This window comes from Anomalospiza imberbis, chromosome 3, assembly GCF_031753505.1.
Source record: "Anomalospiza imberbis isolate Cuckoo-Finch-1a 21T00152 chromosome 3, ASM3175350v1, whole genome shotgun sequence".
NCBI lineage: Eukaryota > Metazoa > Chordata > Aves > Passeriformes > Viduidae > Anomalospiza > Anomalospiza imberbis.
This window is the reverse complement of record NC_089683.1, coordinates 41,181,890-41,209,205: the sequence shown is the minus strand read 5'-3', so window position 1 is coordinate 41,209,205 and position 27,316 is coordinate 41,181,890. Positions and strand designations below refer to the sequence as shown.

At 38.6% G+C, this 27,316-nt stretch overlaps 1 protein-coding gene across 1 annotated transcript; it reads left to right on the top strand.

The window, feature by feature from the left end:
- Window positions 1–27,316, top strand: PNISR (PNN interacting serine and arginine rich protein). The gene is made up of 12 exons (XM_068184136.1): window positions 1–146; window positions 12,616–12,734; window positions 13,958–14,143; window positions 15,926–16,149; window positions 17,816–18,002; window positions 18,262–18,452; window positions 19,056–19,193; window positions 20,201–20,300; window positions 21,010–21,063; window positions 22,339–22,509; window positions 24,026–25,127; window positions 25,371–27,316. Exons 2-12 carry the CDS (start codon window positions 12,647–12,649, stop codon window positions 25,399–25,401), a joined length of 2,472 nt encoding a protein of 823 aa, XP_068040237.1. The 5' UTR covers window positions 1–146; window positions 12,616–12,646; the 3' UTR covers window positions 25,402–27,316.

Below are 27,316 nucleotides of genomic sequence, written 5' to 3'. Positions count from 1 at the left end.
GCGAGGGTCAGCACCGTGACGCCTTTCACTTCCGGGTGAGCGCCAGCGGGCGCCATATTGTCTTGTCCGTGAAGACGAGGAGTGAGAGCGGGGGCAGAGCGGCCGCGGAGCGGCGGCACCGGCGGCAGCGGGAGGCGGGGGAGCGCGTAAGTAGCGGGGCGGGCTGCGCTCGCCAGCGCTCCCGGGGGGCCGGCGGGTGTCGCTGACCCGGTCTTCCCCTTCGCTCCGAGCCGAACCGGGAGGGCGCCGCGCGCCGCGGTGGCGGCGGCAGCAGCAGCAGCAGCAGCAGCAGCAGCTGCTCGCCGGGCGTGAGGAACCGGCGGCGCCGACAGCGGAAACCGGCGGCCAGGACGAGAAGGGACGAGCCGAGAGCCGCTCGCCCTCCCCCGCCGCCCGTCCGGGGGGGGGGAGGGGGGCGGGGAGGCGGCGCGCCGCGCATGCGCGGCCAGGGCGCGGGGGGGCGGCGGGGACCCCCGGGACCCCCCCGTCCTGCACCGACCCCCCCGGCGGGGGTCCCCGGTGGGGACGGGCCCGGCGCCGGCACTGCGCATGTCCCGGGGCCGCCCCGCGCCGCTGCCGCTGCCCCGGCGGGGCCGGGAGAGGCCGGTGCCGAGCGCGCGACCTCGCGGGGCCGGCGATCCTGGGATGCCGGGAGCGCGCAGCCGGCCCGGCCGCGCCGGGAGCCGCCGGCTGCCGGGGAAGCAGCGGCCGTGGTTCCGCGGGGCAGAGTGTCTACTTGGTTTAGCCGGTAGCCTAGTTAGGGAAGCAACATGTGCGCCGGGATTTGGTAGTTGGCTGTGTCAGCAGCCCGGCTCCTGCGGATGAAATGTATTTGTGGGGTATTTGTGCTGTTTCATGGGTTTCGTGGCCGCTCCTATGAGTTTGTTCCACTGGAGGGCTCCAGAGAACTGAAATTCACACAGCAGCATTGGTAAGATAGCTGGACCAGTAGCTTGGCAAACGCAGGGTATTTTTAAATGGCTTCTCAAACAGATGATGAGTTTGAAAGCCTTTTTGCTTTCAGCACTTATCCCTGCAGTTTCTCTGTACTTCATTAGATAATCCCACAAAGTTATTGGAGTGAATTTTAATAGGATGTGCTAGGCTTTACAGTTAAGGATGGAGACACAAAAGTGGTCTGAGGGCTAGAGCCCCTCTTCTGCGAGAGAGCTGGGATTGTTCAGCCTGGAAAAGAGAAGGCTGCAGGGAGACCTTATTGCTGCCTTTCAGTACCTAAAGGGTATGAAAGGTACTTTCAAATATGAAAAAGATGGTAAAAGACTTGTTACCAGGGCTCTGGATGAGGGACAATAGTTTTAAACTGAAATATAAATTTAGACTGAACATAAGGAAGAATTTTTTTATGATAAGGGTGGAGAAACTGTAGTACAGGTTTCTCAGAGAAGTTGCACGATTGGAAATGTCCAAGATCAGGTTGGACAGAACTTTCAGCAACATCATTTCATGCAAGATGTTGGACTAGATGGTCTTCAAAGGTCCCTTCCAACCCAAACCACTGGATAATTTATGATGTGCTACCCCAGCTGAAAATTCCCAAGTTTCTGTAACAAGTGATTATGCAGGGTATTCAGCCACCTTGGTTGTTGTTAATTTCTTCTCTTATAGTTAGCATTTGTAAATGTTTTCAAGCCAACAGTGTATTGGCAGGTGCGGGATACAGGAAACAAGGGTTGCCCTAAAGGCTTTGTTTTAAAACAGAATCAGCCGCCTTTCATGGAGGGGGAATGGTGGTCTGCAAAGCACAAAGCATGTCTACCAGCAGACAGTGTTCTAACATCATTTTCCAAAGACAGGGTTACGCATACCAGTGCAGTCCAGCTGAACACCCATACTGTTGGTAGGAGTATGAAACCTTTTTGGAGTGCAGCTGCACTAAAGATGGCTCTTAAGGGAGTGACAGAGGCTGCAGCTCCCCTGACTGTAGAACAGAGGGGAACTGAAAGTCTCAGCTTTGTCCAGGCACAAGCTGCTAGGATTGCTGACAGACAAGCTCCTGGTTTTTAATTTGTTTGGTGCAGCAGCAAACCTTGGGTCATCTCTGCTATTATGCCATTACAAGACTTCCTTTGTCCCACATGACATACAAACTCCTGCTCTGATAAGAATGCTTTCTATACTTTGGGCTCAGAGGTGTTGTAGGGCTTAAGTGTCCACAAATTTAGTACAGTTCCACAAATTTTTAATGATTAACTCACCTTATAAGCTGTAGTGGCAGAGTGGAGTTATAACCATGCTTGATTTTTAGTTAAGTGCAGGATTATGTAAAGATTCAATGGGAACAGGAGTGTCTAGTCTCACATCTTTTCATGACTGAGGTATGTGGTGATTCTAAGTCTGCTTTTGGTGACAAATAATATTTTGGGTTGGTGTTATTAAAGTGTTCTTACTTTCATCACTAGCTGATCCCTTATTAAGTAGTAACCGTATTTATCATTGAGGTCAATATCTGCTCATGACAAGTGAGGAATAGTTGTTTATTTAGTTATTGGCACTATTAATTTTTGTGCAGAGCAGGTTCATTGCAGAGGAAGTTGTAGATGGACTATTCACTTCAGAAAAAAATAATGCTGTGTTACAGGGCTAATTGAAAATCCTGCATCAGGACTTCCAGAAGAATGATACATGCAAAAATTAATCAGATTGGAATTTTTTTACCCCCCAAACCCAGTAGAGTTTTGACTTAAACTACGTAAGTTATGATAATGTTTCAGTGGTAGTAAATCTTCTAGCAGTGATTTGGTACTTCATGATAATCAAATCATTTGTTTGTCTTTATGTATTAGAAATACAAAAAAATAAGTAAATGGTACCTGAATGCCAATATCTGGTCCTTTTGCTCTTTTAAAAAAGAGTTGTATTCAGCTCAATGGATATATGGATTTAAGTTTGAAATGACAGACCTTGGAAGCTGTACTCCCTGAGTAACTCCCTGAGGAAGATTTCACAGTACTCTTTTTTATTTTTTTTTTAATTTCTTTAATTTTTTTTATTTGACCTTTGTTCATGCTGCTTCATCTTGTTAGCATTGTAAATATTAGTCAGATGTACTGATGTGTGAACCAGGTTCTAGAAAACTTCATGGATACTGAGCAAGCTGTTTTCATCAGTTCTTTTTGTGGTTCTATATTTTGGATCTTGGTTACACATTTGAAAAGCCTCTATTCTTCAGTCTGAGAAAGAATAGTTCTGATGTTAAAAAATGCAGTGGAGCAAATTTTAGTGATACACAACTATAAGTGAGCTGGAAGATTTTACATGTTTTTTGACTTGTCATCTTGCTAATGATCCCAGCAGGCACATAGGTGTAGCTTCTGGCTCTCAAGAGGAGAAAAGATGCATAGTACCTGGGCATGAAATACCAGGAACAACTTAGGGTGGTCCCCTACATGATGTACAGAAGTGTTTGGCCAAGTGAAAGTGTAATGAGTGAAACAGAGTAATAGGCAAGACAGTTTTTGTAACTTTTTCTGATTTAGTGCAGACTTAAATCATGCCATAAATACTTGATTTTATAATCAACAGCTGAGTATAATATAGTAGTAAATATTAATTCTTACAAGTAAAATTGAAGCTGGTATGTTTTTGTCTGAGTGATGGTATGCATTTGTTCTGACTCTGAGTAAATGTGTCTGCAGCCACTCTGTAGTAACTTGCAGGGTTCACTTCTTTGTGGATGCATAGGATACAGCACTTTTCCAGACTCCCACATCTTTTTAACTGCAGAAGTGTTCTGACTTACCTGGATCTCCTATGCTAAGACCACCAGCTAATGATAATTCTTGTGACACCCTTTCTGCATTAAATTTTTCTTCTTGGTAAGGGGGCTCCTTTGCGTATGCAAAGCTGTTTTTCATTTGCAGTTCTTTTCAGTTGGACCTCTTATGTACAAGTTCTTACAGAAAAGTATCTTTTATTCCAGTGACACAGTCATGGAAGAAGCGCTCAGTTTACGTTTTTTCCAGTTGGGAGTACTTTGAAATAGACATCTTTGGAGTTTGTACTGTGTGTGTCCATTATTGACTTTGGATTCCAGCTTCGTTGGATATTGATAATACCACAGATGAGCTGCTCTTTCTGATTCCTTGGGAGAACTATGTGAACTGTTGGTGTTGTATCCCTAGAGTATTTATCCACTAGTCGTTCCAGCCTCATTGGTGATGTCTTTGCTGCCATGGCCCTGTTGAAGCACTAGCACAGTGGGAGGAAAGTGAGGAGGGAAACAGCTCTGCAGCAACACTTGTTCAGCTTCAACTCTTGGAGGTATTGGCCTTATTCCTGTCCTTCTACTAACTGCTTTGATCCTGGTGTGGTGAATGTAGGATTGGATTTATCCTCCTTGCAACTGAGCAGTTCCACAAAATTCATCATGGAAACTCATTATGAACTTTCACTCAACAGTGCTAAAACTTCACAGAGTCAATACCAGCTACCTTGAATGACGGGTAAAAACCTTACCTTAGAATAAGGCACGCACGTGAAAGATCAAGAAATCAGGCTATTGATTTCAAGGAGCTCTGCTCCTGAAACATCTCCATTTTCCTTTAGGTTCACCTTCAGAGTCTAAATCTATATGAGATAAAGAAACTCTGTCCACAGAGTATGTGACGCTTTTGAGATCCTTCTCGAGATGTGATGTGGATGACTTCTGTAGCCCAGGTTCTACAAAGAGCATCAGAGACTAATGTGCCTTTGCTGCTTGTATTGTCTTAAACTCACACCAAAATATTACCTAGCTAATGACACTGACTGTTAGAGAATGATTTGTTTCAAAACCAGTAATTGCAGTTTGTTACAAACCACGACTCCTACCTCTTGGGGTCTTACCCTTCAACTATGTAGACCTAAATATAGTCAAAAACTCATGGCTGCACTGTCAGGTTACCTTAGAGGATGTGAAACATCTTTCTAGCTTTTGCTGTTTGGGTTTTTTTAAATGTTTGGTTTTTATTTTCTTGTTTGGTTTTGTTTTTTTGCCAAGACACCTGACCTGAGAATGGAGTGCAAAAGAGCGTGTTGTCTTTAAACCCTGGGGTACAAAGACTAGCTGTGTAGGAATTCTCTTAAGAGTATGCATGATGGCCTGCTCTTTCAGCTTCCTTGTTTATTTAGATGATGGCTATTTCTTTGCTAAATGCAATGCCTGTTTGGAATGCCTGCAAGACAAATCTTTAGTCACCGGAAAAACTCCTGCAGCTGTGTGTTAAGAGTTCAATTTGCAATTAAAACTTGTCAGGCCATCTCATGTCATATGTTGACCTGCTCTTCAGGAATGATGAGTAGCATTATCAGAAAGGTGATGCAAAGGCTCTGTAGATTCCAGAATTGTTAGTCTGCCTGTCTATAGGGTTGGAAAAGCCACCAGATTGTGCCCTGAAGATCAGGTCCAGACTGATGTCTGATGTAGGAGTTCCTAACCTTGATCTTTTCAGCTCACGATAGAGCAGAAGGTGTGTGCTACTCTCCTTCTACTGACAGTTTGACTTCTAGGCTGTCTCCTGATTTCTTTGAGTTGAGATAGTCTAGCTTCTAACAAATACTTGATTTCATATTCCAAAGATTACTTTTTTCTCATTTCTAAGATATTTTACTTTCATGAATTTCCTGGCAAGCTACTGAGAATCTCTGTATCTGCTGCAGAAACTGTTGAGTTATAAGGTGTTCTGCACGGTTAGGATGGTGTGTAACATTGATATTGGGAAGAAGCAAATTGTCAGAGTGATCGGAGTTACTTAGAAGGAGCAAGAAAGAGTGTGCAAGATGCAGTTATCAGGACAGCTTGGTATGGTTAGTTATCTTCCTGATGCTTTTCTGGAGCTGAGTTAACTTCCTAGGTCTCTGTGCTTCTTGTCTTGGACTAGCTGCATGAATTGGAGCAATTCACTTTATCCATTAGCAGTATTAAATTTTGTTTAGGGACAGATCTTGCTTATCTTTCCAGGGAAAGTTTCTTGATATTTTTCAGTTCTGCTGCAGCCAATGTCATAAGACATTTAAGGAGGATAGTATCTCCAGGTGACAAGCAGGCTTTATCTTTTGACATTTCCAGGACTGAGCCTTGCTCCATAGGACTGCTCTTCTCCAGTGTTGAGAGGTCACAGAATTCAAAGAATTCACAGAATGACTAGGTTGGAAAAGACCTGAAAGATCTTAAAGGTCAGAACACAGTTAACTCTGCACAAGTGCTGTTGAACTGGTAATGGATTTTATGAGTTTACATTATGAAACTAGGTAAGATTGTCCAAGGAACCTGACTGAGCCTGTTAGTGCTCAAGTTCTGTTGGTGGCCTTGTCTAAAAGATGGCCCCATCTTTGCCATCAAGGGCCTTCACTAAGCCCTGTGCCATTGGTGAATTTTCAGGAAACCATGCTCTCCTTGACAGAGTATATTCCTGTTGGTGTGGAAATACAGCTATCTTGAAGGAACTTATGTGTTTTGTGGGAACTTCTTGGGTGGGTCTCCCAGAGTTAAAGATGAGCTTGTGAATTATCACTCAAGACTCTGTGTAGTGGTAAGTACCTTCTAAATGTGTGCCTTTCAGTGTGTGGTGTGTCTGGACACATACAGCTGTGTTGGAAAATACCTTATTAATCCAACAAATATGTTTGAAGGAGGTGCCTTTTTTTTTCCATAGAAGAACAGGTTAACATTGAGGTGTAATTTGTAGTTGAGATGCTTGGAGAGGAGGGGAGTGGAAAGGTACCTTTAAAATATGTTCTTTGTCTTTATGCAAAGAAAAGCTAGTTTAAATACAGTGGTAGAGAGTTTGACACCACATTTAAATGTTTTTGAGTGCTGTTGGCTCTAAGAGGTTGATGGTGATTGAGGTAAGTCCTGTCTGTGTTGCTGTCTCAGCTTTTATCATCATCAGGGGAGCCCTCACCAGCAGTCCTGTCAAGGGCAGCACATTTTCATACCAGTAATTTGCTTTAATAAAACTTCATTGAATTCTGGTCCAGCCTTTGAATAGACATTTGTAAAGAAAAAAACCCAACATGTGAAAGAACATATTTCAGAACATGTTTGCTCTTAAGAACTCTAGTAGGATTTTCAGGTATTGTGTGAACTTTCCATAATCTGTTAAATGCGTGTAACTGAAATTAAAAGTGAGTGTGTTTTGCTCATGTGATTGTGCTTTTGTATAAAACAAAAAGAATCCTGAATTGGCTTCTGTTTCTTCATGGGTAAACAGTTTTTTAATAGATTCAGGTTCCTGTTCTGTGATCTGACATCAGGGAACAGCTCTTGAAGCACCAATAAATGTTCTTTTGTTTATTTGTGTGTGTGTACTAGAGAGAGAGGAGGAAAGAAAAAAAGGCTATGCCCAATTGAATTGGAGGGTAGAACAGTTAAGTAAAAGAACCTTAACCCATCATTGTAAAGCAGGGGTAGTGTCTGCATTTTCCTTTGTAAGTAGGTGCCTATAAAATGGATCCATTCTTTGAACCTGTTGTATGCACTAGTGATGTCAGAACCAGTATGTCTTAATGACTGCTCAGTTGAGGTACCCTTCTGTTACTAAGTGTCTTGCTAACGTTTGAACTGAGTTAATTTTAGCCAGTGTTCATCTGCTTCCCCTCCAGCTTCAGAAGAAAATAAAGTTTGTTTCACTGTCATTTGGATGCTCTGCTGTGTATTTGGCCTTAGGTCACTGGTGGGAAGTAGAGCTATCCATTGTATTAGGTGAAACCTCTTTCTTTCAGGTAATGCAGATTTGGGAACTTGTAAGAAATAAAAACTTGTTTATTATTTGTGTCTAGCATCCTAAGGTAATTTTGTCAATGCATATTTTAGTTAGTGGGAGCAGACTTTGAGTATCTTTGCTCCATTATTAATTACTACTTGTGTCTCAGGTTGTTTCTTGTCACATACGTTAGTACAAGAGGTTCCAGTTCTTTGAACCCTTTAAGTTACTGGTTTGGTGGATGAGAGGCATTGTTTGTTGATTTTGGGTTTGTTTCCTCTTCCCCTGCCTTGGTATTGGAGGTCAATCCCTTGCAGTAATTTTAAAATTACTGCAAACAGGCTACATTTTCTCCATTGTGTTTTGTGAGTTCTTTGTAAAGTAGTTTGTGCCCTTTTCTGTTTATGGACTCAGGTTCAAAAGTGTTGTATTGGTGACTCTCACATCTAGTTTGTTCATTACTGTATGACTTGACTTGATCTGTTTTTATTTTTGACACTTTTAAAATATCACTAGGAAGGAAACTGTCAGTGATGTCTGACAGGACAATTCTGAGATTCTGTTGAAAAGTCCTTGCATACTCAGTGAAATTTCCCAAGCAGAATACAAAGTTACATTGCCTTTATGTAAAATAAACTAACATCAAACAGCATAAGTGCTTATTTTAGTTAGAGTTAAAACTAGGTTGGGGTTTGCCTCTGAAACTTAAAAGCAGATGGAATTATTTGACACTGTAGTGTTTAGCAAAACAGTTTTTGAAGACAATGAACTGTCTTCAAATGCCTGTAGCTTCCCTGTAGTAGATAAAAAAAATTATATCAAGTACCTTTTTCATGTTTACCTTGTACCAGCTGGTGAAAAGTTGGAGAAAATGCAGGAAAATAAGTGGAGAACTAAAAAGCAGGGGAGCCTGTTTCCCAGAAAATTACCATGTCCTGCTATTCCAGGTCACCATAAAGAGAGGTGCTAGAATTAACCTCTTCTGCTCAATGGCTCTGAGCCAACATGTTTAGTCTTAAATATTAAAAATTTTGGATACATTACCTTCTCTTTTAGCCTGTATATGTTAAGATTACTTCTATAAACATTTTAAGGTATGAATTTTATTCCTTCCATATCCAGTTCCTGCTTCTGTAAAGCAAACATTGCTCAATAAGGAAGATGTGTTGAAATAAACAAAAAAATTAGTTTTGGACAGTTTTCACATCATATTTGGAAAAGGGCTTCTGCATGTACAATTGCATAAAAAAAAGTTATGTCATTGCTTAAGTGTTTGTGCAGTACATATTTCTGATTAGTAAAGAATGTTTTTACACTGATTTTGGTATTAAATCTGTGTACTTGAAAGCCAGCATATTTTATCGTTATCAACCTATGAAAATCAACATTTCTTCAGGAAAAACATAGAAGTACAAATGCAATACAGAATTAAAAGCTTTCAAATACAGTTCACAAACTAAAATTAGCTGTTTCAAATTGCAGTGATTTTAAATTAGTGCTCTGAGTGGCATAAATTGAATTAGCCAAATGTTGAAGTTCTTCAGGGTTTTACGCTGTTGTTTCTGTCTTGTCATAATGTTGTGCATCAAAATAGAACCCAGCTGCATGCCTTGACCTATTGCTTTGCACTTCCCCACCTGATTTCTCTCCCCAGAATAGAAGTAGTAAGGTGAAATAATCTCTCTAGGGCAAGTTGAAGACTGGGCCATATTATGTTGCAGAGCAGTGTATCAGCAGCTGTCTGTGCTAACAACTAAAACCCAGCTGTGCTTTTTATTCTGGCCCTGCAGCCAGCTGGCACTGAGGGAAAGCCTGTGACCTTCCAAACTAGACTGGGCATGTGTTAACTGCCTGTGGGGTCCCCGGTCCATGCACACACCTGAGATGTGCTTGGAAGCACCCAGAGAGTGCGAGGTGGCCTGGGTCAGTGCTGTTCTCTAATGGGGAGGCGGGGGGGTCCTTCAGCACCCCTTCCTGTAGGAGTGTGGACTTGGCCTCAGTGTCCTAGGGCATATAATAACTTGCTGATGGGGCAGCCAGGAGGTGAATGAATGCTGCTGCTGAGGTCACTGCCTGTCTGCTTTATCCCTTGGTCACCATTTAGATGCCACTTGGTACAGGGCTGCAAGGTAATATATATTTTCCACAAGATTTATTTGAATACCCTGTAAAATAATTAGGCAGTTATTGTCTTGAGGGCAGGTTTTACTGAGAAGTGGAGACATCTGTTGTCTTAGACCTTATTAATGATCTAAACAAGTGCTTCAGTTTGTCCATAGTGAGGATCAAGGCCTGAGAGTAAAGAAAAAAAAAGTAGCCCGAATACTAAGTGTCCATTTCAATTGAGAAATAGATATAGAATTGTGTTAGCTGGAACATGTTTAAAAATATCTGTAATACTGAAGATTTTAGGACAGAGATAGAACAAGTCCAGTAAAAATAAATCTCATCTAATCCTACCACGTAAAAGCTGTGTGTAGGAGGTTCCAATTTAGTTGCATTTGTAGAAGTGGTCTTAATATTGTTACACTTTCATAAGAGAAATTGGTATTTAACTGTGTAATTTTTTTTTTTTTTTTGCATTCAGCTATATGCAAAGTGGTCTTATAAGTTATTAGTGAAAAAAACTAAACCTTTTGCTGAGTTTAAGTGTAATTCCACAAACTTGTTGCAACATACTATATATTGAGGTAAAAAAGTGCTACCAGAATTAGTGGAATCCATGTTTATTATTGCTAGTGGGATTTAACAGCTGGAAACAAAAGGAGCAGCACCATGAGGCTGTGCACTGTAGTGGTAGTCTGAAACCTCAATTCTTATAACTTTTAATATGTAAACAAATTTATTTTGACATTTGAAAGAATCTTTATTCTGGATGGACAGATGAACTGAGGGAAAGAAGAAACATTTACTTACATTCTTCTTTAGGGTGAAAATAGTATTTGCAGTTACTTCCTCATGTCTAGTGTATGAAATATGTGTCTGTGAATACCTGGAGAGCTAGTTTAAGGGGTCAGCTAAAATGTTGCATGAAGTGCATTAGTAGCCACCCATACACTCAGCTGGTATAAAAAAGTTAATTTACTAGGTACAGATAAAAAGGTGAAAAAAGAAAAAGACAAGAGAGTGTCTTTTACTAAAGGTTTGAATAGCATAAAGGTATTCATGAAATGGGAAAAAGCCTCCATACTTAGTTTGGCAAGAAAAGATAGTGAAAATAATAAAGTATTAGATAGGTTTTGCCCAATACTCCCCCTGTTGTCAAAGTTAATCTGGCCTTGTTTAAAGCCCTCTCAAAATGCAGCTGAGAGTTTCAGAGCCACAGATGTAATTTTTGTACAGTGTTGACAGTAAGTAGTCTCAAAACAAAGGCGACCTACAGTTTTTCAGATAAAGAACTTCATTGACAGAAGTATGCAAAATACAAGTTTGTGTTCATCTCTGCATGGCCCATGCCCCTGATGTTGAGTGCAGCTCTTTGTGTGGTGCACTTTTGTAGAGTGATGCTCTCTGCCTATGCAGTCATGCAGTCCCGTGTGTGAGCGGGTGAGCACAAGATGCCTTTGCCAGCAGGTTCCACTCCAGTAGCTTTGTCCGTGTGCCGAGAGCGGGCTCGAGGGTGGGGTGTGTGTGTCCCGCTCCCTCAGAGCCACTGGGGCTGCTCCTGGCTGGCCACCCAAGTGGCACTGGCTGCTTTGAACTGGTTTGTTCTGAAGCACGGAGGCTCTGTTCATCTATTCTGTATTGCACTTGGCTGTGAGCCACGGCTGGGTCCTGTATGCTGCTCCTGTGACCTCAGGGAATGAATTTTTCTCTTTCTTTTAAGTTTGGAGTATTTGAAACAACCCACATGCTTAATGCTTTAATAGCGTGAACTTAGGGATTGTATGTTAAATTCCGTCAGGATATATTCATTGAGTGGAAAGCCTGTTGAGAAGTTCTTAACAGATTGGGTAGGGCAGAGGGGGTCACACTCAGTGCGTTCCTACCATACTGATTTTGGGAACTGCTTCTGGAGTGAGGTGTTCCCAGAACTGTGCCTAGGCTTTGTCTCTGGAGAAGCTGTTTGGAGCAGTGCAGGTGGCTGCTCTCAGGTCTTCCATGTGTAGCAGGTTAGGTGTGTGCTGATGTACAAATGACTGGAAGGAACTGGTGTGCCATTGCGGGCACACCAGCCTGGACTGCTGTGCCTCCTCAAATTCACACAGAGCTGGCCCTGGAGCTTCACTGGAAGCAGGCTGTGGAGCTCTGCTGCCTGCCATCTGGAGCTAGGGCTGCTGCTGCCTGCTCAGTGAGGATATATATGGCACAGCAAAAATTGTTTCTCATGATTTTAAGGGACAATGTGGTAACTGGCTTTCTTTCTCAGATTTGAAGCTGTATATATATATATATAAATTAAAAAGAGTCTGTACAATGCATAAAACATGCATGTGGGGCACTGTCTTGTACCTGTGCAGTTTTCCTGTGCAATCATTAACAATGTGTTTTATCATTTGGTGACTTCTGTCTTGCTTAACAGCCTTGCATGACACTTGTTTGGAGAAATACACAACTTTTTCCTAAGAAGCAGGCAAAGATACCAATCATGCCTTTTATATTTTGACTTGCTTTAAATTGCATTTATTGCCAGATGAGATCTTGTTGTACAAACTTGTCATATCTCTCCTTGAACATCATTTGGTAGTTAATTTCATTGTGAAAATACAGAGAAAGCATACTAGACTCCTGAAATCTTACAGTAATATTTCAGATATTACTTCAAAGGATGAACCATTTCCTCCAGCTTAAAATAATAAGCCAGCATTGCTTCAGCTTGCTTTGCAAGGCTTAACTATATCTGCAGTTATGTAAGTTTCAGTTATGTGATATTTCATGGGCATCTGTTTAAACATACAACTATTATTTTTAGTTGAAATATAGACTGTATAAAGACTTAAAAGATGTGGGATCAAGGTGGACAACCTTGGCAGCAATGGCCTTTGAACCAACAGCAGTGGATGCAGTCATTTCAGCACCAGCAAGATCCAAGTAAGTATGTAGAAAGCTTTGTGGATTAATTCTTTTAATGTGTTGTCATTTAAATTTTTGAATCTTCGTAACAGAGTATGACTCATAGTTGCCTTTGTAGCTGCTCTCAAGATAATACATTTATGATGCTTTTCTGAACTAGAAAACATACAAAGGTTCCAAATGTTTTCACATAGTTAATATATAATATGCAAATACAGGCAAGAAACCTGAGTTATCCTACACAATTTACCAACATTTTACCAGTCATACAGATCAACATTTAGACCTCTGTTACCAGATATGTGTCCCTGTCAGTTCTTTAGCCAAGCTAAATCCTTTTTTTGACAGAATCTGTTTTTTTTATTCAGTACCTGTGTGGCAGAAGTATTAATGCAGATTATATATACAGTAAAAAAACCTCACTGGAAAACTAAAACGGTTCTTGATTTAGGTTACAGCAGTGATAATCATGATCTCTTGTGTGAAATTTTTTTTCTCCACCAAAACCACCAAGTGCTTTAAAGAGTAGAACATAATATGCCTTAAGTTGAGAATGAGGTGGCAACAATTCAAAACATCAAGAGAAATAGAGAAATGGATGAAAGTGCAGGTGTGTGTTTAATACTAAGGCAAAGTGATCAGGCACACAGGTTTTACTGTCACTTTAATTTCTGTTAAATTCACTGGAGAGTTTTCCTAATTTGACAATAAGCAGAAGACATACTAGTGTTCTTATCTGAGACTGCAATTTATTTATTTACTGATAGGAATGGCAATAAAGGGAAAAAAAAATGGGAGTGAGAACCGTAACATAATATACCGCAAGGGTTATACGAAGAGGGTATATTGAAGAATAATTTTCTAACTGTATCTTTTTTACTCTCAAATCTTCATGAATTTATAATATAAGGATATATATATTAATTTCTGATGTCAAAATTAGCTCACATATGAAAAAAGTGCATTACTACCACCCATTCAATGCTAACATGAATGTAAAGTAATCTGCCTTGTGACATTTTGAACATATGAAGAGAAACTGTACTTCAGCAAGTCTGTACACTGACATTTGCTTTGTTTCTTTTGCTATACACTGTGAATAAGTTTAAATGGTGCTCACAGAACTTGCTGAAGCTAAATGTTGCCCATTTATCTTGAGCAATAAGACATGTAATTGAGAAACAGTATTGCACTTCAGATGTGTGAGTTCTAACCTTTTTAACTTCCTCTGTTTATTTTAGGCCAGATTGACTGGGCTGCATTAGCTCAAGCATGGATTGCTCAGCGAGAAGCCTCAGGGCAACAGAATGTAGTGGAACAACAAGGAATGATGCCAAATGGACAGGACATTTCAGGAATAGAATCTGGTCCAAACAACCATAATAATTTTCAGGGGGATCCCAATTTCAACAGAATGTGGCAGCCAGGTTTGTTTCCTTTCCTGTTCATTCCTTTTTTTCATGTTTCTTCATTTTATTCTTGTCAGATATTTTTTTATGTGAAGATGCCCTGTCCCTCAGGCTTCAAAATGCAAAACCACCAGTTGACTATCGCAGCTCCTATTTAGAGAGCTACTGTTGCCTCCTGTAGTGTAATACCTGCTTCTGGCATGATCTTGACTTATAGAATGAGTTCACAGTATAACTGATGCTGCCTTTAGGTGTCATAAAATCTTTAAAAAGGAAGATCAGTAAAATTCTGTGTGAAAAATATTGTTTTATTGTGTTTCATATACTTAGGATTTAGCGTTTTTAACTTAGGTATCTGATTGTCAGCATTTTTCAATCATTTTAAGTTCAAGTTGATTGGAGGCTTCTGTTAGTATAGATTATTTTCTGTATTTTTTAACTTCCTCCAAACTTTATTTTTTCCCAAAAATTAAATTTCTTTTTAAAACTTCGCAAGATACCACTGGTAATAAGAATGGGATAGAAATGGGTTATTTTCTGCTAAGAATTTTTCTGAAATTGTTTTCTGAAAGCTAGGTTATGACACTGTAGTGTAATGCAATTTGAAGTGTATGAGCAAGAAAGTAAGCCTATGTGCTTGTCTTCAGTTGTTTTGGGGAAAACTGCACTTCGTGCTTGATTCTGTTAATGGCTGAAAGCATAGCACTCCCAGTTTTCGCTGTCACTATCCAAATTTATTGAAATGCAACATTTAATATAAGTAGGCTTAATATGTTATTGGTAGTTCTTATATGTGCGTAATAAAAGGGAGGTAGCCATCAGGTTTCACCTACCTGTACTAGGCTACAAGTTATTATAGGCACATGTAAGAATTTTAAACTTTTCTGTGTGGCAGAGTGTATTCTAGCTGTGTTTCTGTACACTAAGTAGAAATTTTCACAGAAATAGAAAAGCTATAATAACACTTTTTAGTTGCTATAGTAATTGATCTCATTATGATGCAGATGGGAAGGACAGTAAATATTAGAAAAATGTACTAAAGGACTGGATGAATGGTAGGAATTAACCTGAGAGGCTAGACAGTAATTCTGTTACTGGTGAGAGTTATAAGGCAGCTGTGTCACGGTCTATAAGTATCTGTATAGTGCACATAATTTTTGTCATTTTAAGGAGTAAGTCAAAAATTATGGCCCCATGAGCTGTTAATTCATTCCTTAGACCCTTTTCACTCTGTTAGTCAATTGTAACGTATGTTTGAGGGCTTATGCCTACAGCTTATTCTAGGACCTGTGCTAGATAGTGGGCAATCCAAGAAATCATCCATTATCAGGACTCAAGGCTTTGGAGCACAGGTTTCAGTGATTGTACTGCTTACAACACCATTTTCTTTCCATAGTAGGTATTTCAAGTCTATTATATGAAATAGTAAAAGAGCTCCTTGCTTTCAAAATTGACATAGAGAAGTAGGAGCAGTTTTTTAACAGTTTAAGCAATTTTTAAGTCTTCTGGTGAACTCACTATCACTAGAAATTTATAAAAACAAATTTACAGGATGTCTGTGCCTGTCCAAATCTATCCCCCTACTGCATGTGTCAATTCAGCTACAGCTATTTGTATTTCCTTCATTTAGTTGAAGAAATTGAGACAGTATAATACAGTCTGCAGATTGATGTTTCTTCCTTGCTTTATCATCTGTGGTGCTTTGAGGAACCTTGTCATAAATACAAGAACACTGAGTGATTGGTGACTCATATAAAGTATACTAACTTGGTATTGTATTGTATTCTAAATCCTAAACAGAATGGGGAATGCCTCACCAACCCCCTCACCCACCTCCAGATCAGCAGTGGATGACTCCAACCCCAGGTCAAATGGAAATTGTTCCTCCATCGGAAGACAGCAACAGTCAGGACAGTGGGGAATTTACTCCTGACAACAGGCATATGTTTAACCAGAACAATCACAACTTTGGGGGACCTCCCGATAATTTTGCAATGGGGCCAGTGAACCAGTTTGACTATCAGGTGAAACATATTTGTTGCTTTAATATTGTAGGTGCACAGAGTCCCTTCCATGGATGTGTTCCTCTAATATCATCTAGCGGCGACTTTCATTCTTCAGTTCTACAAACATCTACAGAATCTGTTATCTGCTAAGATACACTTTAACCAAACACTTGACAGAAGATACTTTAAAGTTCTCAGTTCTGTTCAGAGGCCAAAGGGTTTTATTTTTCTGCAGTATTAATGAGAAATGGCTGTTGTCTGCAATATTAAAATGAATCACTGTGTTCCAGTATATAAATTAAGATTATGTAGCTTTGTGTTAAAAAAAAAAAGAGGAGAAGGAAAAAAAAAATTCAGAAAGATATGCTTAAATACACTAGATAATGTACCGCAGGAAACAGTCCTCTGTTTGCAGGGAGATAGACTGGATGATCCATTGATCTTTTCCATATCTACCTACTGTGATTCTTTGAATAAACAATGGTATTTCTAAAAGAATAAATCCATATCCACTTTTTTCTTCATTCTGGCATATAAGTTGTATACTATAATAAACATGTAGGTGGTTTTATCACTAATAATAGCAGGGTCAATTGCACAGACCGTTAAACACAAAGAAGTTTTGTATCTTTCCTCTATTTTCAGTATTTTTCTTTCAGAACTCCTGATATAAATGACAAACTAGCTGTCTAAAAACCTACCTCCTGTTCATAAACAAATACAAGGGAAGATGGGCAGAAATTTTTTTGTTATCTTCTCAGCTATTTTTTATCTTCTAGATTATTTTTCCTCTTACAATTCTCTTGTTCAATAGTATTGTTAAATAGAGATCCAATAATTTTCCAATACGTGAGTTTATAATAATTTTTGTTTATTGTCATGGGACAAACTCTTAAAATTAGTTTCTTTAAGTATTACAGAAAACTTATTTTGCATTGAATGAAAGAGAGATGCTTAACCTGAAATTGTAGTGGAGAGTGGTTTAATGCTAGCCACTTAAATATTCAGTAGAATATTTGATACTATACCCTTTTTCCTGAACACTCTCTTCTTAAATAGTTTTATTTAGTATTTCTGGCCAGTAAATATTAAAATAAAAAACTCCTCATATATGCCTCAAGACTTACAACTTTTGGATTGTATACAGATTGTCCAGAACCCAGAATCTGTACTAAAATTGTGTATTTATGCATTTAATATTTTAATCAGCCATATTAATAAGATCTGTAAAAAATTACTGGAAAGTGCACAGTGCAAAATTGTTATGTAATAAAAGGCTGAGCTTTAAATTCTTGTTCTCAAGTTGTAGTTAAAAGACTGCTAACATACCTAGACTTTCAAATCTTAGTTTTGTACACACTTTATTTAACTGCATGCTCTGATGCTAAGTTGGCATAGAACTTTTGGAGATAGTGATTATAGAGCTTAATGTTTAGCACAATATGAAAGGAGATTGGTTGAAACCCTTTCAGGTTTATTAAGAATCCCTGCTTAAGTCTTAAGTTTAGTCGTTAAATATTTAAAGGAAACTTGTTTCTTGGGGACCACAGTAAAAGAGATTGAGAGATCTCAGTAGCATAGAAATCATGGATTCCTACTTGCATGGATTTTTGTAGACCAACTTGCTCACATGCTACATTTAGTGTTACCATGTGAAGAAAAATAAACTGCATTACTCTTTCAGCATGGGGCTGCTTTTGGTCCACCTCAAGGTGGATTTCACCCACCTTATTGGCAGCCAGGACCACCAGGGCCACCAGGTCCTCCAGCACCTCCCGCACCTACTCAGAATCGAAGGGAAAGACCCTCATTCAGAGATCGACAGCGTTCACCTATTGCGATGCCTGTGAAGCAGGAGCCTCCCCAGATTGGTACATGTTAACCACTCTTTAATGAAAAAATGTAAAAGCTGTATTTTATAAAGAATTGCAAAATTTGAAGACCTTTTTCATAGAAAATAAGAGCTGGGAAAGTAAAAGCCCTTATAAATGTTTTTCCCCACAATCAGATGTACGACTTGTTTTGATGGGGGTGGGGGATTTACTTTTTTGTTTTGGGGGATATTTTTATTCCTTTTTGTGGGGGGGAAGGTATTTTCATCTTGGAAAACTGTAAACCTTGATTATGTAGATGCTGTGAAGCGTAGAACTCTTCCTGCCTGGATTCGTGAGGGCCTGGAAAAGATGGAAAGAGAAAAACAGAAAAAATTGGAGAAAGAGAGAATGGAGCAGCAACGTTCGCAGATGTCTAAAAAAGAGAAAAAGGAAAGTGAGGAGGCGGAAGAAGGGGATGGCCCACGGTTACCTCAGAGAAGTAAATTTGTAAGTAGAAGGGCTTGTTTTTTGCTCAGATTTGTATTTCCTGAAAGGTATCAACTTTTTAGTCTCTTCAAAGGAGACACTCTGTGTTCCTGGTTACCTCACTGGTTTTGTTGTTTAGGGTTAAGCTGCTGCTCTTTGATAATTACTTGATGTTTTGAAGTTTTTGATGGCTAAGAGGTAGAAGTATATAATTTAATCTGTAATAGCAAAGAAACAAGGATGAAATTGGACTTGTTTTTTTTTTTTCCTTTTGGAATGTACAGAGCTTTTCAAAGTCAGAATTCCAAATCAGCAGCTGAAAAAAATAAGATACCCATATTTGCTAAACAGAGCCAATTTAGGAAACCTTGCATTGCCTTCATTTTAGCAATTATCTTTTTTGTAGTCCAAAGTATGTGTCTGGCAGGGAACCGACAACTAAGTATTTTCTTAGCTTTTGTGGGTATATGTACCTACATATTTTTTAAGAAGGGAGAAAAATGGTTTGATGATAACTTGTAATACAGATTTCAGTACAAAGTAAATGAAGTTGACTATTAAAAATAGAAACTAAGGAGCTGGATATTTAAGTTTTTCCTGAGGTGTATGATGCTGTGCTTGTAGGACAGTGATGAGGAAGATGAAGATGCTGAAAACACAGAAGCTGTAAGTGTTGGGAAAATCAGCAGGAGTCCATCCCCAGCTCCTCAAGAGGAGCAAAGTGAACCAGAAATGACAGAAGAAGAAAAGGAGTATCAAATGGTATGAATAATGTAGTTCTTACTAAGTATTTCTGTTTAATTGCTCATACTTTTCAGGCATATCAAAGTAAATCACTTTTTCTATGCCTGATAATGTCAACAGAGGCAGAATAAGCATTGTACAGTAAAGCAGGGTTATATTTACATCTGTTCATAATGCTGTCTTTCTCACAGAAACAAGGATATCAGTTATATAACTCGTATTTAGCACAATAGTGAAAGAGTGTAATGACTGAAATCTTTGCATTGATCTTTATTAAGTCTATAGTTTTGCTTCACTTATCAAATTTCTGAAAACTTTTATTGATTAAATTTCATCCATTTCAAATCTATGCTTCAGCCTCAGTTCCTGTGAAAGGGAATTTAAGAAATGTATTCTTGCAATGAAATGCTACAACCCTAAATCCTAGATCACCAACAGTTTCACTGTGTCTGCACAACCTTCATACTTGTGAATCCTTGTTAATTAAGGCCCTGAATTCTACTAAGTTCAATGAATATATTTTTGTAGAGTATTTGGTCAGACATAAACAACTTGGAGAACTAGCTGCTGCCATTTCAGTTTTTGTAGAAAATATGTGATAATAAAATGCTATATAAGTAACCTCTGATGATCTTTACAGGCAGCATACCCGTCAGAAAAGTGCTCTTTTTTTTTTTTTTTGAAAGAATAATTGGAATCAGTCTAAGTACATTTCTGATTTACATATTCATTTGTTATCCAGGGCACTGATCTTAATGTCTGAGATGATACAGCTGTGTGCAATACATGCAGACACAATTCACAGTCAAAATACTAACTATGAAGTTGTGAAATCAGGTCACATTTAAACAGCTTCAATATTTTTTTGGGTTTTTAGTCATGTCTTCTGAAAGAAGTCATTAAATAAAATGTGCAGGAGACGACTTTCATAGTCATCAAAAGAACTGAAGCTGTATGGATATAATTTGAATGCAGCATTTATTCAAGATGTTTTGGACTTTAATTGTATATGCAATTTTCTTCAGATGATGCTGACAAAAATGCTGCTGACAGAGATTCTCTTAGATGTCACAAATGAAGAAATCTATTATGTGGCCAAAGATGTTCACCGTAAAGCAACTAAAGGTATGCCAGATTTGGGAGGTTTTTTTTTCTTTTTAGTTTCTTCTGCGAAAATTCTGTATTTGCATGTCTTTAGAACATTTAACCTCCATAGTTCTCCCTCAAGAACAATTCCAGTATAATGCATCCAACTTGGTAGAGTTCAAATCCAGTAATCATGTACTGTCGTCCTGTGCAGTGTATTGTGAGTTACTTGAGTTATTCCATTTTTTTCATACAATTCATTTCAGTTAAAATGGTACCTGTGTCAATGGTTCTTGAGTTGTAGCTGTTCCTTACTACTATCATCTTTATCTCAAAGCTGTTCAGAAGTGAAAAGAGATGAACTTTGAGTCCTCAATTAGTAACTAATTTGCTTTTGCTATTAACATGTATTGTACTTACAGAACAGATTATTTTAACATAACAGTGTTAATCTAAGTATGTAACTACAGAAGCTGAAAATTATGTGCAGATGCTGTAACTTGGAAAGTGATTTATGAGTATATATTTGGGTTTTTTTTCTGTTCACTGTTAATTTGAAGTTAAATTCTAAATCTTCATGGTCAGAAAATCTAGAAGTGGTTTTAAATGGATGATGCGTTTTTAATGTTTCTTCTCTCCCTCCAAAGAACAGCAATAGTAGTAGATTTAACAATACCATAGACTCATGACTATGAAATCGTGGCTATTTGTGTTAACATGTTGTTCCTGTTGTTGATGTGATACAAAGCTCCTGCAAAACAGCTGGCACAGTCCAGTGCACTGGCTTCCCTCACTGGACTCGGTAAGTATGTTCCTTATTTTTGAGAGGGCTTAAAGGGGGAGTTTCACTTTTGCCTTGCATTTCTAGAAATTGCATTTTGAAACTAGATTTTAATTGCCTGGGAGTATGGGTCACTTTCTCATAACTTCATCATTATCAGCACCTTTGTTTGTTCCACAGGTGGTCCTACTGATATATAAGTGAGATAGTTGCTGGAGTAAAGGACTAGGCAGTGTGATTTAGTGTATGAGAATCTTGCATTAATTTTGAAAATAAATAAAAATTTTAGATAGATTTACATGTCAAAGTATGATAGCTTCAGAAGCACACTGCAGCCTTCAAAGAAAGTAATACTATTTCATACTTTTCTTCTGTCTTGATCCATATGAACCAGAGTGGAAAGTTGATAGAAGAGTAATGTGAAAAAATATTATAATCTTTGTAATTATTATTTTATTGAAAAGCTACATAAACACAAAGGCTCCCATATCATATACTGCCAGAAACAACACAGGAAAGAGAGATTGAAATTCCAGCCTTGGGACACAACTGCAAGAGATTTCTCCCAACATGACTTTTATCATCTAAAATGTACTACAGCAGTGTCAGTGATCAGTTATGTGTTCATTACATGGAATATTGATGAATTAGATTGAATGTTATCATCACAAGTATTCATGTTTCAAAACTAACTCAGTAAAGATCCTAAGGACCTCAGACTGAAAGAAATCCATGTCAGATGTTTAAACTGACTTTATCCCTATCAGTCCAGTAGTTAAAAATATCTCTGGGGGAGAAGAAAATCTGTTTCTATTCCATCTCCATTCCTGTCAAAGTGCAGAGTTTTCTAAATCATATGGAAAAATTGATATGGCATTCAGAATTTCTGTAGCCTTGGACTATGGAGGCAGCTGAAGTCATTTCAGAGATGTCTTCTGGGAAAGATCCCAGGCTTTTTCTGTCCCGTTGCTGATACAGAGGCAGGTACTGTTACAGTCTCCACAGGGAGCTTTTTTGCCTTTCCATACAATGGAAAAAAGTACCATGGTCACAGTGGTTGCTTGCTGAGAATAAACAAGCTGTTCCAGAAGGAGTAGAAGCAGACAGTGACCATCAATGCAGATACGGGGGCCTTGAACACACTGGCAAACAACACTGGCACTTACCAGAATAAAGTGACTTCTTCAGAGACGAGGAAGTGAAGGAAGGGCAATGTTACTCTCCTCTTTGCCTCACAGAAGTATTAAGAACAAAGCTTAGTCTTTCCTCGTGATAGACTGGACTTTATGCACGCAGGTGGACTGGGTGGTTATGGATCAGGAGACAGTGAAGATGAGAGGAGTGACAGAGGCTCTGAATCATCTGATACTGATGATGAGGAATTGCGACACAGAATAAGGCAAAAACAGGAAGCGTTTTGGAGAAAAGAGAGAGAACAGCAGCTACTACTAGAAAAACAGCTAGAAGGTAAATCATATGAAGTCTTCTTACTGTGCCAGTGCAAATGGAGTTGACTACTTAGTGTATGTAAATTGATGGCAAAGAAACAAGTTTTAAGAAAAAAAATACGAAACTAAATTTATAAATAATGCTTTTTAAATTCAAATTAAAAAAAAACCAAAACCCTGTGATTTACTTCTGCTTCTCCATACAAGGTAAGGTTTGTCCTTTTGTACAAATAATGTAGGCCAAAATGGTAGCACAGTCACCTCGCAGTGCTGAAGAGCTGTCTACAGATTGATGCAATGTTAAGAAGTCATGAACCAAGTTCACAGGCTGGAGGAGAAAGTGCTATTATGACAGTACTTCAAATTGATAGTTTCCTCCTTTAACTTCTTATTTAAAGTCCTGAAAATAAGACATATGGATCCCTTAATGAAAGGCTGGACTAGCTAAACTTTTGGTTTTCTTAATGGTCCTCTCTCTCTTAGAGTGTTTAAAGATGTATGCATAAAGGCATAGCCATATGGAGAGTGTCTGAGTGGTGGCCTGTGACCTCTCTTCCTAGTGCAGGAAGCCAGATGTCAGTGTGGAGACATCTCCCTGGGACTATTTGCAGATATACAAAACTAGGGTGTAAAGCAGCTGATTCTGTACATCCAAAATACTGAAGAATGCTAGTGCAGAATCTCATTTGTAGCAGTATTTTGGAAAGGCAGAAGATTTCTAATGGACAATACAGCATTTTCTAACATACACTGGCTTCCTCCTGTATTGCCTAATAACTCAGGGACCAGCTGTAATTGTTTTCTGGGTAAATTTGACCATTAGCTGCTATTTGGACCACTCTGGGTTTCTAGATGCAGTTTTATTCCCTAAATTAATTCAGGAAATGATGGCCCACATCAAAAGGCCATTTTTAGGCAAAAAATGTATGTCAGTTATTTTTTTCTGGATTCAATTTAAAATGGGGAGATAAAGTTGGCAGTGATGCAAAGAATCCTAGGTTGAATAAAAATAATTTTTATTCTGGAAACTTCTGGGAAACGCTCTGAGGGTCTCACTGTGTGAGAAATATAGTTTCTTCAGACCAGACAGTAATCCTCAAACCCAGATGAATGGGGCTCAGAGAAAGGCAGAAAGCATCAGTACTTCCTCCTGTACTGATGAGGAGTCTTGTAGGAAGGACAAAGGGAGAATCAGGTGTGCAGAAAGGTTGCAAAAGGAAAAAGTCTTGTGGGTAGATCAGTTTGGGAGGATATTTGTTTGAGAACTTCATCTTAAACCACTAAAACATGAAATAGCCTCAAGACTTCTAAAATGACTGGGCTCTACACTTTTTCTAAACCAAGAGGACAACTTTTCTAGAATTATAAGGAAAAAAAAGTAGTTTGTTAAGTAGTTAGTATAGTGACAGTGTTTTAATTTTAAGTATTATGAGAGGTGCTTGGAAACTTGGTTTTGTCAGTGTAACGGTGTGGAAATTACTGACATATTGCACTAAATCAATTGCAATTTTTTTTCTGTGTACTTCTTTTTTCAGAAGAAAAGCTACAAAATGAAAAAGTTTCAAAAGAGATGAATGAATTTATCAACAAAGAACAGAATAATAACTTAGCATCACAGGAGGCAAAAGAAATTGAAGCAGATATGGTTCATGAAAAGAAGAGATCTCCAAATGCAATCACACCTGATGTAGAACTCAAGAAAGAGGGTAAAGAGAGGACAGGAAGGAGTGGGTCAAGAAGCTCTAGCAGTGGTAGCAGCAGCAGCAATAGCAGGAGCAGCAGCAGTAGCAGCACAGTATCCAGTTCATCGTATAGCACTAGCTCAGGTAGTAGTCGCAGCACTTCACGTTCTTCCTCTCCCAAAAGGAAGAAGAGACACAGTCGCAGTAGGACACCGTCACATAAAGTTAGGCGCAGTAGAAGCAGGAGTTACTCTCACAGAAACAGGCGAGAGAGGAGTAGGAGCAGGGAGAAAATAAGGGAAAGGAGAAGATCTAGTAGAAATCACAGTGCTGAAAGGGGGGAGAGGCGGAGAAATCGGAGTCCTTCGAGAGAGAGAAGCTGGGATAGACGTAGAAGCGGCAGCCGCTCAAGAGACCGGCGAGCCAACCGTGCGAGCCGCAGCAGGAGCAGGGACAGACGTAAAGCCGAAGACCAGCGTAGAAGCCCTACTGGAAATAGGCACAAACATAAAAGTGAGGGTAAAGATCAGGAAAGGAAGAAGGAGCAGGGTGGAGGTGTAGATAAAGACAAAAAAAAGAACAGAGAAAGGGAGAGAGATCAGGAAAAAAGAAAAGATAAGCCCAAAAAAGAGGAAAAAGAAAGTAAGACTGGCAATCATGATGACAGTAGATTAAAGAGAAAAAGAGACAGTGAAAGAACTTTCTCTCGCAGTGATTCAATATGTGTGAAAATAATAAGACAGGATTCCAGACAAGAAAGCAAAAAAATTACTACCAAAGATAGCAAAAAACGATCAGGCTCTGAATCTAGTGCAAGGAGTAGTTCTGAATCACCAGGAAGCAGTAAAGAAAAGAAGGCTAAGAAATCGAAGCATATTCGGTCATGCTCCATGGAGAAATCTCAAAGGTCTGGTAAGAAGGCAAGCCGCAAACACAAGTCTAAGTCACGATCAAGGTAGTATACTTTTAAAGTATTTTGTCTGACTTCTTTTTAAAAAGTTTTTTATATTCGTCTTCATGTGTACGGCATATGAACCTTTTTAATAAAGTATGGTATTTATTAAACATTTTGTCTTAGGCAAAAGTAACTTTGGAAAAACTTTTAAAACTATTAATTACTATGCCTAAAGTGTGTGTGGGTTTGGGGGTATTTTATTTTTTCCAATTAACTTTTCCCCCCTTTTCCTTTATTTTTCAGATCAACAACTCCTCTTCGTCGTAAACGCTGAGGAATTTATGGCACCAGTGCTATGACATTTAAAAATTCCATGAGTTATAAAAGGCTTGTCTCATTATAGAGGCACATTGTGGCTACGTAGGTGAAACCAGAATCCTTTTTTTATTTGTAAATAGGTGTATTTTTTCCAAATGCTGCTCAGAATAATAGGATTTCTTTGTATTACATTTTTTCAAGAACGGTAGTGCTTATTAAGACTATAAAACAGGCCATTCTCTTTCAGCTGTAATGTTCTTAAAATTACTATTGAATGTACTGTGATGTCAATAAAGCTCTTTAGTTCATTTTTTGTTTAAAATTCTTGCACCTGAATTTTGTGGTAAATGGTAGAAAGTACTTAAAAAAAAAAGAAAAAGGCAGCTTTTTTGGTATAACAGATTTTTAAAGTACTTGAAAAAGATTTAACATGAAACACTTGTAATCCATGGACATAAATAAGATTACTTTATTGGGGTGTGGAAGAACAGAGAAAAGACATCTTATTTTTCTTTAGATATGTGTAATAGATTTTTTAATAACCCTTTTTTTTGGTCTAGCTGGTACTATATGCTGTGTGTGTAAAATATGGGTCACTGTAATACAAGCTATAGTTAAACAGACTGAACCCCAGTAGGAATATGTGCGATTAACTGATCTCATGTGGCAGTGTTAAGCTCTGGAACTATATTCCTCACCCAGTTTTCAGAGAGATCTTTGGATGTTCAGGGATATTACCCACAGCTCAGAATTTTCTGTGTTTTTATGGAGCATGTTTATAAACGTCATTCAGTACACACTGGAAAACTGACAATAGGTTAACTTTACATTTTGGCACATGCATTAAATGTGTACTGAATGTTAAAGGTAGGTCCTTAGTGTCTCAAGAATTATGACTCATGTAAAGCTGATACATTGATGTATCAGCAATACCACAAAATTTTGTATTTCCATAAAGTGAAAGAGGTCACTGATTACCTACTTAAGGAAATTGACTATTGCTGTTAGAAACAAGACTGAAGTAATGTAAGTTAAAAGACAAACCAACAATACCCAACTCTAGGCCAATGACTGTCACAGAAGAACATAAATTCATGGAGAGATCTGTGCCTAAAAGGTCTGGTATGAATGACACCAGTTGTGTAAAAGGTAAAAGGCTTAACATAGAAGTAAGTTCTCTTTGATTGGCTCTATCTTCTGAGAAGAAATGGTACTAGTACAGGCAACTTGGAAAGCATGTCTTCATGAACAGATAAATCCATTTAACTAAGTGAAAATTCAGCTATGCAGCTTTTTACCACTGTTATTTTTTCATAAATAAGATGCAGAAATAAACTGCTTCAGAGCAAAGAAATGCATTTTAACTATGTGTTTAATAAGCAAGCTAATTGCTAGTGAATACATGCATGTTTATCAAAACACTGTTACAGATAAATAATCAGTTATAAATTATAACATCCCCCTCAATTATATCTTTCACATAGAGTAAGCAGTCATTTATTAGCAAAATAAGGCATAATTTACATCACACAACTTTACTTGCATTGGTAGGAATATAAATAATGATGTATTGATCCAATCTCACTACACTCTTTGCTCTAGGTAAGAGTGAGGAATTTTTGGAAAGTAGGTAGCATAACAGTTCAGATGTCCTAGAAGGATGTCTTGTGAGAGACAGAAAGAAACTAGAAATAAGCTTAAGAAAAGCTGTTGAGGAATACAGTTTCCAGGATGCATTGAATTTGATTTTCAGTTCAGATTTTATTTTCTCTGTCTAATAATGAAAAAGATTGTGTATGAAAAGCTTTATATACTCTGCCAACAACTGGAATTCTGTCACTTCCTGTAAATATGAAAATTATTTTTTTGACACAAATGCACTTCTATGGGTAGTGACTGTATGCCAATAAAAAGAGCATACGATCTCTGTA